The 14,221-nt window shown below is 33.9% G+C and overlaps 1 protein-coding gene across 1 annotated transcript; it reads right to left on the reverse strand.

Moving 5' to 3' along the window:
- Positions 1 to 11,314: 11,314 nt before the first annotated feature.
- Positions 11,315 to 12,383, reverse strand: LOC111908886 (glyoxylase I 4). The gene is made up of 3 exons (XM_023904685.3): positions 12,025 to 12,383; positions 11,777 to 11,882; positions 11,315 to 11,695 (listed from the first exon to the last, which is right to left on the reverse strand). Exons 1-3 carry the CDS (start codon positions 12,177 to 12,179, stop codon positions 11,435 to 11,437), a joined length of 522 nt encoding a protein of 173 aa, XP_023760453.1. The 5' UTR covers positions 12,180 to 12,383; the 3' UTR covers positions 11,315 to 11,434.
- Positions 12,384 to 14,221: the final 1,838 nt, after the last annotated feature.

Raw genomic sequence — 14,221 nt, forward strand, 5'->3', positions numbered from 1 at the left:
AAACATAGATCCAAGGTATTTAGGGTTGCATGTACACTTAGGAGTGTTAGAATGCACAAAACCCAACAGAAGGAACCTCTACTGCTGGCACTCAACCCGAGGAGGAAACTCCGGTTGAACCGATTGACGTGTCATTACCTCTTAGACGTTCCAAAAGAGTTAGAGTTCAACCCCAGTTGTATGGTTTTCATATTACTACCGAAGGGGACACATATATTAGTGATAGTACACTAATAAATTTAGATGAACCTAATAGCTATAAGGAAGCCATGGCAGGCCCGGAGTCTGCAAAATGGAAAGAGGCAATGGACAGCGAGATCCAATCCATGTATGACAACCAAGTTTGGAATTTGGTTGATAATGTGCCCGGACGTAAGACCGTTGGGTGCAAATGGATATTCAAGAAGAAGACCGACGTGGATGGAAACATACACACATATAAGGCGCGATTGGTTGCGAAGGGCTTTACTCAAACTCCCGGAGTTGACTATGATGAGACCTTCTCACCAGTTGCGAAGATAAAATCTATTAGAGTGATGCTAGCAATTGCCGCATTTCATGATTATGAGATTTGGCAAATGGATGTCAAGACCGCTTTCCTTAATGGCAAGTTGGTTGAGGATGTTTACATGGCTCAGCCAGAGGGTTTTGTCGATCCAAAGCATCCAAATAGAGTGTGTAAGCTTGAGAAGTCCATTTATGGACTTAAGCAAGCGTCTCGCAGATGGAATCTTTGCTTCAATGAGAAAGTCAAAGAGTTTGGGTTTGTACGAAGCGGAGATGAATCATGTGTATATGTCAAGGCCAGTAAGAGTATAGTAAGCTTCCTCATTCTATATGTCGATGACATACTACTCATAGGAAACGACATCCCGACTCTGCAGGAGGTTAAGTCCTGGCTCGAGAAGTGCTTCGCTATGAAGGATCTCGGAGAGGCTTCCTATATTCTGGGAATAAGGATAGTGAGAGAACGAAGTAAGAGACTAATAGGACTTAGTCAGAACACTTACTTAGATAAAGTACTGAAATGTTTTAGTATGGAAAACTCGAAGAAGGGAGAATTACCGATACATAGTAATGCCAAGTTGAGTAAGACTCAAAGTCCGAGTACCGAAGCTGAAATAGTAGAAATGAGCCGAGTACCATACGCTTCCGCAGTTGGCTCAATCATGTATGCTATGACTTGTACTCGCCCTGATGTAGCCTTTGCTTTGAGCATGGTTAGTAGATATCAAGGGAACCCTGGCAGAGCCCATTGGATTGCAGTTAAGAATATCCTCAAGTACCTTCGGAGGACAAAGGAATGGTTCTTAGTCCTCGGAGGGAGTGATGACTTAAAGGTACGAGGGTATAGTGACGCCAACTTTCAGACCGACAGGGACAACTACCGTTCGCAGTCGGGCTGGGTCTTTACCTTGAATGGAGGAGCAGTAACTTGGAAAAGTTCCAAACAGGAAACCGTAGATGATTCGACATGTGAATCAGAGTACATTGCAGCGAGCGAAGCGTCGAAGGAGGCAATATGGTTGAAGAACTTCATCGGTGATCTTGGAGTTGTACCTACCATAAAGGAGCCCTTGGAGATTTTCTGTTATAATGAAGGAGCGGTTGCCTTGACCAAGGAACCGAGGGATCATGGTAGATCTCGACATATCGACAGAAAATATCACTTTATTAGACATCATGTAGAAGAAGGACAACTCGTGGTGAAGAGGATATCATCAGAAGATAACCCAGCAGATCCACTTACGAAGGGACTGAGCAGGGTTAAGCACTTGCAGCATGCTAGGAGTATTGGGCTGAAGGATGATATTAGTATAGATTAGATAGTAGTAGAAACATGTAATAGATAAATGTAATTAACATTTGATGATTAAATAAAAGAGTATTATTTATGAGTAATGTTACTATCTTATGTTAATTGTTTAACTATTGTTTCACTTTGCATGTTTTGACTTCCAGAATAATTGAGTTTATTAAGAATAATCGAATTATTCAAATTGTCCACAATCATTCGTATGTTGGAAGTAGATATGAATGAAGATTGTCATGAATTGGTGTGTAGATTTTCTAAATGGTATTAGACATAGCAAAAGGTTGCTGCAACGTTCATGAGTGCTTATGAACTAGTTTTGAGCATTGGAACAAACCCGCGCTTGCTGGAATCACCTTATAGAATATGATAAATAAAGGGTGATCGCAAGACGATAATATCATATGGTCTTAAAACCTTGATATATGGTTTGTTATTTGTTAATTGGTTGTACATTGATAATGCGAAACCGCATCAGTAACTTGATGTTATAAAACACATTATTGTGTATAGTTGATTAATGAATAAGTAAATGCATATAAGTCGAAGTTTATCTGTTACTTTTATCCTAAGAGGGTAAAAGCGATATCTCGGCCGCTCGATGATTTGATTTGACTTATGTGTCGGGCCCGGTCAGAACTGAATTGATGTGTTCGATTAAGTTCTATGTCAAATAAATCTGAGATCGAGAAACCAAATGCTAGACAAATTGGTTCCAAAGAATTGTCAATATGATATCTAAAAAGAGGACTGTACGATCCCTTATCTAAAGGACAAAATTGATTAGATCAGAGTTTGACAGCGTCTTTGAGAGCTACGATTGCTAATTGGATTATACTTGTACATATAGTTACTAGACTTATCCAAGTGGGAGACTGTTGAAATAGTGTCTAAGGCTGCAACTATATTAGGCAAGTATTTGACCCGGTTGTGCATGGTCCTTTTGGGTTGCCTTCACCATAGCAACTTGACAGGATGATTTATTATGAGAGAAGGAATATTATTAATATATTATGAGAATAATATAAGGAATAATAATATTATTATTTGATTAATATAAGTCATCAATTAATTAGGAATTAATTTGGTGACTTAAAGAGATTAATTGAATAAATGGGCATAAACTGTCAATTGTATAATAGTTGGACTTTGGGCTATAAATCCCTTATGGATAAAGGTGGACGGTTTCTAGGGCTTAGGATAGGCTTAGAATTCGTCCAAAGGCTTATCAATTAGGGTATTTGATTGCTTAGGGCCTAAGCTATCCAATTAGGGTTTAAGGGTGAAACCCTAGGAGCCTCACTAGTATATATAGACCTGAAGGGTCAAGGGAAATTGGCACTCTTGATAGAAAAGAGACCCTGGCCGATTTTCTCTTCCCTCTCCTCTCTCTCAAATCATCCTCTTGCTAGTTGGTGTTTGTAAGCCAATAGAGGAGTGACAATTGTGACTCTAAAGCTCCAAGGACAAGAAGATCAAGCAAGTGATTCAAGGTAATCTTCTAATTATGATTTCTTATTGTTATTATAATCTATTAGCCATTAGAAGACTTGGATTCAATGCATGTTTATTAGAGAAACCTAGATCCAAGCATTAGGGTTTGCATGTGCACATAGGAATGTTCATATGGCTAAAACCCTTCAATAATATTGGCACGGTGGGGGCTTAACCAGTCCATGCCAATAATCACATCAAAACTCCTAATAGTAACCGACATTAAGTTGATTTGAAATGAGTGATTATTAAGTGTTAACTTGCACCCTATGAATACGTCGTTTGTTGTTTCTGTTTTTCCATTAGCCATTTCCACCATGAAAGTTTCGTGTAATTTTTGGGGATTTTGATTGAGTAGGTGCGTAAACCTATGACTCACAAAGCCTCTTTCTGCCCTGCTATCAAATAAAATGCATGCATAGATGTTGTTGAGGATGAACGTACCAGTGACTATTGTCAGATCCTTTACAGCCTCCTCATGTCCTATCGCTAGGACTCTTCTTATTCCCCCTACATTCCGATTATTGGCCTTGGGATAGTTTCTTTTGAAGTGGCTAGTCTCTCCTCACTCATAACACGCTTGACTTGCCTCAACATTGTTGGGTTGGTAGTTCTGTTGTGCCGATGACTTGCAGTATCGGTCAGTGTGCCCTTTCTTGTTTCAGGTCGTGCATTGCATCTCCCTGCAGGCTCTGTGGTGGTGGAAGGGGGATTTGTCACACTTTGACAGATTACCATCATATTGCTTTATGGGAACTGATGTGGCAGGAGTAGTAGCGGCGTGAACTGCCACTATTTGTTGCTTTTTGGAGGATTCATGAGTTGGTTGTCCTTTCTTCTTGTTCCCAAACTTCCTCTTGTTCTCATTTCCCTTCTTCGGTTTTGTTCCAGGAGTTATCATGCCTTTCTATACCTCCATGGTCAATAAGTTTTTGGTCAAGGCGCTTGGCGCTATCGAACGTTTTGGGGTTTGCAACAATCACATTCCCTTCAATCAAGGGAGATAGTCCCCAAATGAATCGTTCTATCTTTCTTCCTTCTGATGTGATCATTCTGGGGTACAGGATCGCCAGGTCGCTAAATCTGGTTGTGTATGCTTCAATGTTAGAACCTTCCATAGTAAGATTCCAAAGTTCCTACTCTAACTTCTAGACTTCACCCCGGAGGAAGTACTCGTCGAGCATCAAAATCTTGAGGTCCTCCCAACTCATTGAATTTGCCACTAGGAAAGTCAGGGTCGTGACATGGCCATTCCACCATGTAAGGGCCCTATCCGCAAAGGTGCAAACTACAAATTTCACCTTGCTCTCTTCGGGGCAAGCGCATATTTCAAACACCGATTCAATTTTCTCAAACCACTGCGTTAGGACGATAACACCTCCGCTTCCGTTGAAAGGCTTAGGCTTGCAGTTGGCAAAATCTTTGTATGTGCATTCTTTTGGTTGACCTCGGTTGTCTCCCTAGTTGGAGCTACCTATACCATTCCCGCTTCCGCCTCCATTTTAACCATTATTGTTAATATGTGCCAGAGCCGCAATGACTATAGTTGAAACCGCTGCCTGGAATGCGGCCGAATCCATTTGTGGTGGAGGCGGAGACGGTGGTGGTGGTGTTGTCTCGTTGTTCTTTTGTCGGTTGTATCTTCGTGGCAACATTATACTACTACAAGTGGAATTTGATAAGTTTTTGATAAGGATTATGAGGTGGATAATGGAACATCGCATTCAGATATGTCAAGTCTAGTGATTATCGAGCGTTATTTTGTAAATATAATTGAAATATTTTTTACCAAATAAAATGAATAGATAAGACATAGCAGATAACAACATCCATAAATAAAACACATGTTTGTTTCATTACTAATAAAGTAGAGTACATAACTATTGGAAAAATTGACCTTTTTAAGGTCTACAATACATCAAGATAATGATCTGACGGCATAACAACCCTCCGAATAGTGTAATCACTTACACGTAGGGTCGATCCTACACATAAAATAAAAGAAAGGGGTAGCACTAACACATACTCAAATATCTAGCCTATCATAGCTGGTGAGTAGGATAGATCCTACTCATGTCGAGTTGTCCCGTGTGGTACCTGGGATGAGGTAGAGGCACCCTGCAGCTCGTCCAGTCGGAAGGGCTCGGTCTGCATGCCCTCCATGGCTAAGATCATAAAACCCTCGCTCCATCCCGAAAGGTGGATGCTGCCTCTGGTGCCGCCTCCACCTCTCAAGATCATATGCCCAGGAGGCGTATGGCCATTGTAGCCCCATCGATGCGTTGGTTCCCTCACCATGTAAGGAGGGTCGATGACTTCGGACTTTGCGTCCGAATCATCCTCCTCCTCTTCCTCGTCGACCTCATCATCAATCTCCTTTTCATCGAACTCCTCCATGACCTCTTCCGGATCCTCCACTATCCATCCCCCATTCCCCTGGTTTGGGGGAATAGGATCTCTTGGGTGGTGAAAGTCTGCCATGGCATCTGTACGATTATATATATATATATATATATATATATATATATATATATATATATATATATAGTATTTTATTTCTTTTATTTTTGTTCTTAGCCCCTTTTGGTTCAAAGTTGGTAAATTTTAGATTTGTTGTCCACCTTGACCACTCCTAAACACATGTTGGTCATATATCAAATAAATATAGTTGATCAAACTATATTTACCCTAGATATGATTATATAACTGTCTAAGTTTAGTCCCGATGTCCAACTCCTCTAAACACTTTTTATTAGTTCCTTTATAATGACACTATCCTTATTATGCATGCATGTATGTTCAATTTTTATAAAATAGTTATACTTTTAAAGTATACTTTTAGTCAGAGGGTTTTAGTCCCATTGTATTTATAGTTATATATCTTATATGGTTAGATATACTAGTTCACTATAAACAATGCTCTGATTCCAATCTGTCACACCCCCGAACCAGGACGGCGGAAAACATCCGGGGGCGGATGACGTCATTGTATAGTATCATCACAATTGAATATAAATGGACATAGCAACTCACACAACATACATTAAGAGATACCAACATACATTGTTTACAAGTTGTATTTGTTCATCAATTACACAAAAATGACATAAAGTAAGAAATTCCAAAATGCAGCAAATCCGGTTCTTAGGTACCTGCTTATAGGTTCCCTGAGAATACAAGTCATTTTGAAAATCGTCAACATTGAATGTTGGTGAGTGCATAAGCATATTTGTATGAAAAGATTTGTAATATCTTTGTTTGTAATAATTTTTATGACCCCAGGAAATACGATATTTTCTATGAAAATGGTTTGTAAGTCTCGTTCCAAAACTGTGATAAAGCTTTCAATTACACTTACCCATCTGTTCGAACCGGATTTGCTGTATATTGGAATTTCTCACTTTATGTCATTTTTGTGTAATTGATGAACAAATACAATATGTAAACAATGTATGTTGGTATCTCTTAATGTATGTTGTGTGGGATGCTATGTCCGTTTATATTCAATCGTGATGATACTATACAATGACATCATCCGCCCCCGGACATTTCCACCATCCTGGGTCGGGGGTGTGACAGAGTTAGACATAAACAATTAAAAGAAAAAGAAGTAGTAGCTATTACATGAGATCAAACACAGACATCATTCATTTTTCTCTTCTCCAAACCCTAAATAGATATATAAAGGGAAAATTCTAATCTGTTTATTCCATGTCATTAAATATAATGTCATGTCATTTGTCAACTAGTTGTATACCTAATGAATCTGGTTGCCTCTAATGAGAATTGAACAAAAGCGTAAGTTCGTTGGGTTTTTTTTCAACAAACAAAACAGGATTGAGGTTTTGTGAACGGTTTTGAAACTTCTTCGGTCTTACAAGCCATTTTCCGATATTTAATTACACGTCATAAGCCATGTCATTCGTTGACTTTCATTAGTCGGTTGACCCTAAAGGGGAAGTGAACGAAAGTGTGAGTTAGTAGGGCTTTTTTAGACAAAATGTTAGTTTGCTGGGTTTTCTTGAACAGACAAAACATAATTGGGTTTTTTGAACGGTTTGAAAACGAGTTTTAAGTCATTTTTCCTTATTATGCATGACCTATTCCTGTTGGATTATATTGTGGAACTCCGCATTATCTTGTGCAAAAAAACATAAAATATCAAACACAAACAATATAAATGCTCATTGACTTTCTATGCTCATATTCTTATATTTTGCCCCTTGTATAGAATGTCCAACTCACTCGTGAGGGAAACTTTTAAATCTATATATGCATGTCTCCTTTATACTCATAAAAAAAACTAAAACGGTAAGTTGGACTAAATAAATGTTTAAGTTAGGACTAAATAAATGTTGATCTTTCCCTCCAAAAGATCAGTTAAAAACTTGACAATATGTTTTTTATATCTCTAAATATTATTAAAAGAGAAACCTTATGACATCATCTTAAACAATCTGGGTCATTGATTGTATTTTAATCTTATGTTTTCTACCTTTAGATCAAATTGATGACATCATCTTCCCCAAATGGAATGTATTTAACTCTAATAAAAGCTTCCCAATTGTCAAACAAAATAAACTTATATCATCTTCCCCACATAGAATGTATTTAATTCTAATAAAAACTTTCCAATTGTCAAACAAAATAAACTTACATTCATTGAAATAGAATTTGTATAATTCCAATAAAATCTTCCCATATTTTAAATATTGAATTTCTGGTTATAAAGGTTTTAATATGATCAACTTTAAGTAACAACCCATTTCAATTAACGCATTAATATCAACCATTAATATAAATCTGTTTATATTGGTAAAGCATTAATATAAAATTCATTTTTAACAGGAAACCATTAATACCAAAAAATTAGATTCAAATTATCACATACATATACGATTCATCATTGAATCCGCAGCTCACACTTATTTTCAATCGTTGCTTTTCTTCAAACTATCTTCTACAACATCATTCTTATTGTTTATAACTTCCATCATCATTCTCTGCTTTAAACCTTCATTGTTGTGCAGTAGAAGGACAGTACATTCTTTCGCTTTTTATATTTTTTTCGATTATTTTTTTGTTACTATATCAAATATATGTATTTCGATTTTCTTTTTCACAAATTACATAAAATTGGTTAACTACTTTTCTAAAACTTTTCAAATAAACAAGAAAAGATAATGTGCATTTAACAAAACATAAATTAACTATATTTGGAATTGACATTAATAAGGAAACTGTTATTTTTATATATTAGAGATGATTATGATTTTTTTAAATTATTATGTCATAAGAATCTGGTTAAATTTGGTATGATTTTAAAATATTTTGGTATGATCCTGTTATACTTTTAGGTTGATTTAATAGAAAATAATATATAATCTATTTATGCATCCTTTAAAATTAATTATGGAAACCATTTTGTTGACAGCTATAATAGCTTTCATGCCTCTTTATGAATCATACCTTTTATAGATAAATACATGGTATACGTCTCTTTTATTTCATATAAAAGTTCTTTCTAATTCTAATTGATTTTTCTTTTATTTTACACCAGTGACACAAAACAATCGCAATGAGATCGTCTTAGATAATGTTGCTGACATCGATGCATCCAAGGAAAACCGAAACATTCGTGTTCAAGTACTCTTGCTTTGGAAGCAAACTTAAAAAACAACCCAAACATGTTCAACAGCTTGGACATGATTTTAATTGACGAATAGGTATGATTTTTCTTTTTATTATTATGCCGCTTTTAATTTATAAAATTTTAAACTTAAACAATTTTTTTTCACTTACATGACACTAAAATACAAGCAACAATAAAAAAATATCATTAGTTCGTTTGAAGCCCTCTTTGTTGAAGAATCTGTAAGGGAAGTTAGTAGTTTTGGTATGAGCAGAAATGAAGGAGATTACATGTTGGTTAATCATAAGCGTAAGAAGAATTTCAACAAAACAACCAAAGTTCGTGTATCAAATGATTTTGTTGTTATGGTGAATCCTTATAATTTTGTTACTTTCAAGGATTTGATAGTCAGGAATCTCGACACTCGTGTTGTATTTGGTAAACCATTTTTCTACATGATACCATAAAACATGTCATTTGCATGAAAATGACATGTTCACATACACTTCAATATACATGTTTATTTTAGCCTTACTTAAAACATTTTGAATCCACTAATTATAGAATTCACCTTTTGTCATATAGGAAATAATTCGTTGATCATTATCAGAAGGTCCATTTATGATCTTCTCACTAACAAATTGGTCAAATGTGGTTAGAGCTCTTTCACACATTTTTTTTATCACATGTCTTCATACTTTTAAGTTTTAGATTTTAATCTTCAAATTCCATTTTTTAGTTACATACGTTCATTGAAATTATTTATTTATTTATTTATTTTTGTTTAACATACCAACCTATTTTGTTTTATCTTTATATGATAACATTAAAATTTATAAATTTACACAAAAATATATATTTTGAATTTTGTCATATTATTGTACTTTACAAAATACAATTCCCTCCAAAATAATTTTCGTTTAATGATCCTGATTTTTTCCCTCCAAAAATATATCAAACATTTATGTCTTAGATAATGTTGCCCCAGTATAACTGTTATTTCCAAAATATATCCGTTTAATGAGGAATTTAATTTAGTGAAGGAAATAAATGTTAATTCAAAGAAGATATAAATTCCATAATTATTAAACGAGTTTATTAAAAAAATATCAAGATGTAAACATTAAGCATTTTTAAGATGAAATTTCAGAATACATACAACTGATGATGTTGTACAATGAAATATAAAATTGAATAAGACAGTCCATCTTGATAATATTATAGTTATTAAAAATTATAAAGTAAGATAAAAATGATAAGATATTAAGATATTTGTAATTACAATTAGTTAAAACGTTACGGTTATTAGAAAAAAAATAAGATCGTTAAGATTAGTAAAAATGCAATATATAAATTTGATTATCACAATAGTAATGAAATGTCATTATTTGATATTTCATATAATTGAAAGATATACCAAATTACATTGATGATATACTAAAATTATTTAAAGTTGTGCCAAAACTAATGCAAAGTTCTTGCGAACACCAAATAAATAAGAACAAACATAAAAGTTAGCACGTATATTTATAATCGATTTAAAATTAACCAATCACGATTTAGAAAAAAAAAATTCATTGATGATATACTAAAATTAAATCCATATGACATTTAACATTCCATAAATTGTACTCTATGACTTTATTTGAATAAATGAAATAGTTGTCAATATTTAATGCGGTAAAAAAAAACGGTATATTGATTGTCAATATATGCTTAAATTAAGTAACTTTATTTTGAAAGGAACGTCTAATAGAATATTTATGCTTATATAATAATATCATAACCATATGTTACAAGGAAGATCATTCAAAAATTAAATAAAAAATGTTGTAGACAAAGAGGTCATTCAATAATTATAAATATTTATCGATTTCAATGTATCTTCTATATATTATTGTAATGTTAATAACCGTATTTCTTTTTATAATTATTATGCAACATCAATAGACATTTATATGTTTTTTTATGCGTTTCCACGTTTAATGCGGGTTAAATAATAAAATTTAATAATTCTACGAAGTACATAAACAAATAAACAAATTTTGACTATGCCACAATAAAATTACAAACATCTACAAAAGAAAGCAAAACAATATGTTTCAAGAAATCTACGGCCAAAAATAACCTAAGATCTGAAGTCTATTCCTAATTTGGTTGATTCTGGTTTCTAGTCTCCTCGATTTCAGTTTAAATCTCGATTTGGTTTCTTTTATTGAGTATCTTGTCTCTTAGTTCTTAGGGTTATGTTTAATTTATGGTTTCAGTTTCCTCATTTATGAGACTGAAGATGAAATGGGTTTTCTGAGTCGAGCATTCATACAAAAATTTATTAAATAACCATAGAAATTAAAGCACATAAATCAGAACACAAATTGAAATCAGAAAGATAGCACCATTGATATTTGATAGAACTATAAAGTATAAACCATTAAATACAACGTAGAAATTACAAAGCATTACTACAACAACATAGCAGAGACCATTTATGGGATTCACTGAGTTACAGCTGAACAAATGTTTGGACTTTGTTGCTGCGAAATGATATCTAAGTTAATCCGGGAGCATGATCGGATCATTTCTCCGGCAAGAGAGATCACCGGAAGATTATCACAGTTGCAAATTTCGACCATGAATCCATCTGGATCATGGAAGAATAACTGATCCACGTAGATTCCACCTTCTTCCACCCTCTGTCTCTTGTAAACGATCTCCATCTCCTTCAGCTTCTTCTCCACTGCTCCCATGCTCTCACACTGTCGTCATAAACAAAACCCAATTCAAACTTCGAAGTTCAAAAGCAGAGTTGATCAAAACCGATGTTTAAACTGTGTTACCTGGAAGGAAATATGATTATCTTTGGGATTTATTTCGGTTTTCTTCGGCATGTTATCAGGGTGTTCGGATTGCAATAAATGAATCCCAATTCCGTAGTTAAACAGCCTGCAAATAATCAAATTAAGGATAATTCATAAGGTGGCGGATAAAGATCAATAACAATCAGAGAATCCAGATTTTTCAGTTCGACGATTCTGAATTTCAGCTTTTGTTTGAAATTAGGGTTACAGGGTGAAGATGAAATTACCATGCACCATCGAAATCAAACGATCCAGGCCTTCTGATCGGGATAAATCCGAGAACGTTAGTATAGAAGTTGATGGATTCTTCAATGGAGCGGCATACGAGCGAGATGTGATTCAACGACTTGAGGTGCAGAGGGTTTCCAGCAGTTTCCTTCATTTTCCGACAAAATTTTGGAGCGAATGCAATTGAGTAATCGACGAAACTCAAATTCAACTGAAGAGCAACTTGGAAAGATGACGATGAAAATCAGAGTATTCGAAAGGATAATTTTTGAGGGCAATATGTATATCAAGAAAAAAAATGAAAGAATTCTTCGACTGATTGATTCAGAAAGGATGAGAATACCGCATTGAACAAGAACGGAGGTGAGGTTTCTTATAGGAGAAAGTTTTCTAAGCTTTTGGTACTTCTTTTCCACGTGTCATGATTATCCTGTGCTTGACACGTAGGTTCCACGTTGCTAACAGCCCATGTGGATACTGACACCTCATTTCAACTAGACAACTAGGTTTTGGATTTTCTCGGTTGAATTTTAGCTTAAAAAACAGCTGTAAATATTTTAGGTATACGACGACTCGGATTTAGAAAACGTGAACCGACCCTCTAATATTAATCAATAAAAAGACAAAAATCGTTTTATTTATTTATTTATTTATATTTTAAACTATTCTTAGAATCTACCGGGTATATTTTGAGCAAGGTTCTAAAAGCTCGCCATGGCTCCACCATGGCACGTCATGACTCCACCATGGCACGTCATGACTCCAAGGCTTGCATGTGCCGCCAAGCTTTGCCAAAACGCCGCCTTGACCCATATATGTATATAAAAATGAATAATAATAGAAAATACATATAAAAATATGAATTATATACAAAATTGTCGCCTTAAGTCACGCCTTACAAACGACGTGACTCGCTAAGGCTCGGAAAAGCATGAGGCTTGACATTGTCGCCAACTCACGCCTTACGTTATTTAGAACCTTGATTTTGAGCTCATATTGAGAGAACAAAAATGAACTCTTAAAATACATAAATGTCATCAATTTCTTATATTTATTGTGTGATAGAATGTACTAATAAAAATTTTGTAAAAAATAAATTATTATTTAATCAAATAAAGATAACTATTAAGTGATTTCCATAATTATATTTATATTAAATGATATCCATAAATTATAATACATTTTTTATGAAAACCAATTAAATTCATCATTAATATCAGCAATAATATTTTTTCAGAATTAATTCTTATTTAGTTTTCATGTATGAGTTCATATTTTGTTTCCTGACACACTCATCTAAAATACAACAAAGTTGCCTAAAACATGGAGAACGAGAATGTACTTTAGTATAATGAGAGTGTATTATAGTATAATACACTCTCGTTTTTCTTATTCCATGAAACTTTGTTGTATTTTAATAAGTGAGTCCATAAAAAAAATACAAATCCATAGATGAAAACCTAGATCCGAATTCATTCTGAAAGAATGTTACTGCTGACATTAATGACGAATTTAATTGGTTTCCATAAAAAAAAGGAATTATAATTATGGATGTCATCTAATATACATACAATTATGGAAATCATTTAATATTTATCTTTATTTAATTAAATAATTATTTAATTTACTAAATTCTTATTGGTACATTCTAGCACACAATAAATGTTAGAACCACATGGACCTAGCCTTATATATATATATATATATATATATATATATATATATATATATATATATATATATATATATATATATATATATATATATATATATATATATATATATATATATATATGATGTTACTTGCTAATGAAAATTATTATTTCCAAGAAATTAATAATTCCGAATTAATTATAAGAGTTTATTGAATATTAATTGAAATCGTTTTCTAAATAATCAATTGAATCAAGTTGTTTTTAGTGTGACCCAACAAAATCATATGTTAATTAGCAATATCACTTTAATATAACTGTTGAGCATACTAGATTTTCAATATCCCACTTGCGCAAGAGTTGTATTAAACTGATATAAATATTGGTGAACGTCTAGCAAAATTTCACTGCCCTAACAACATATGACTTTGTGCCGTTTTGTCAACGCCCAATTCCCCGAAGTTCAAACCTATAATTGCTGTATAAGGTAAGTTATTAGTTATCACTTTGTCAGAAACGTAATCTTGAACGTGAGATACGGATC

This window comes from Lactuca sativa, chromosome 4, assembly GCF_002870075.4.
Source record: "Lactuca sativa cultivar Salinas chromosome 4, Lsat_Salinas_v11, whole genome shotgun sequence".
In the NCBI taxonomy this organism is placed as follows: Eukaryota; Viridiplantae; Streptophyta; class Magnoliopsida; order Asterales; family Asteraceae; genus Lactuca; species Lactuca sativa.

What these genes read in the sequence shown, in the direction of transcription:
- LOC111908886 (XM_023904685.3), bottom strand. Translation starts at nt 12,179, where the DNA reads ATGAAGGAAACTGCTGGAAACCCTCTGCACCTCAAGTCGTTGAATCAC. An exon ending in TTTGATTTCGATGGTGCATG is followed by an intron (nt 11,883 to 12,024) that starts GTAATTTCATCT and finishes GATTATTTGCAG; the next exon opens with GCTGTTTAACTACGGAATTG. An exon ending in ATAATCATATTTCCTTCCAG is followed by an intron (nt 11,696 to 11,776) that starts GTAACACAGTTT and finishes TTATGACGACAG; the next exon opens with TGTGAGAGCATGGGAGCAGT.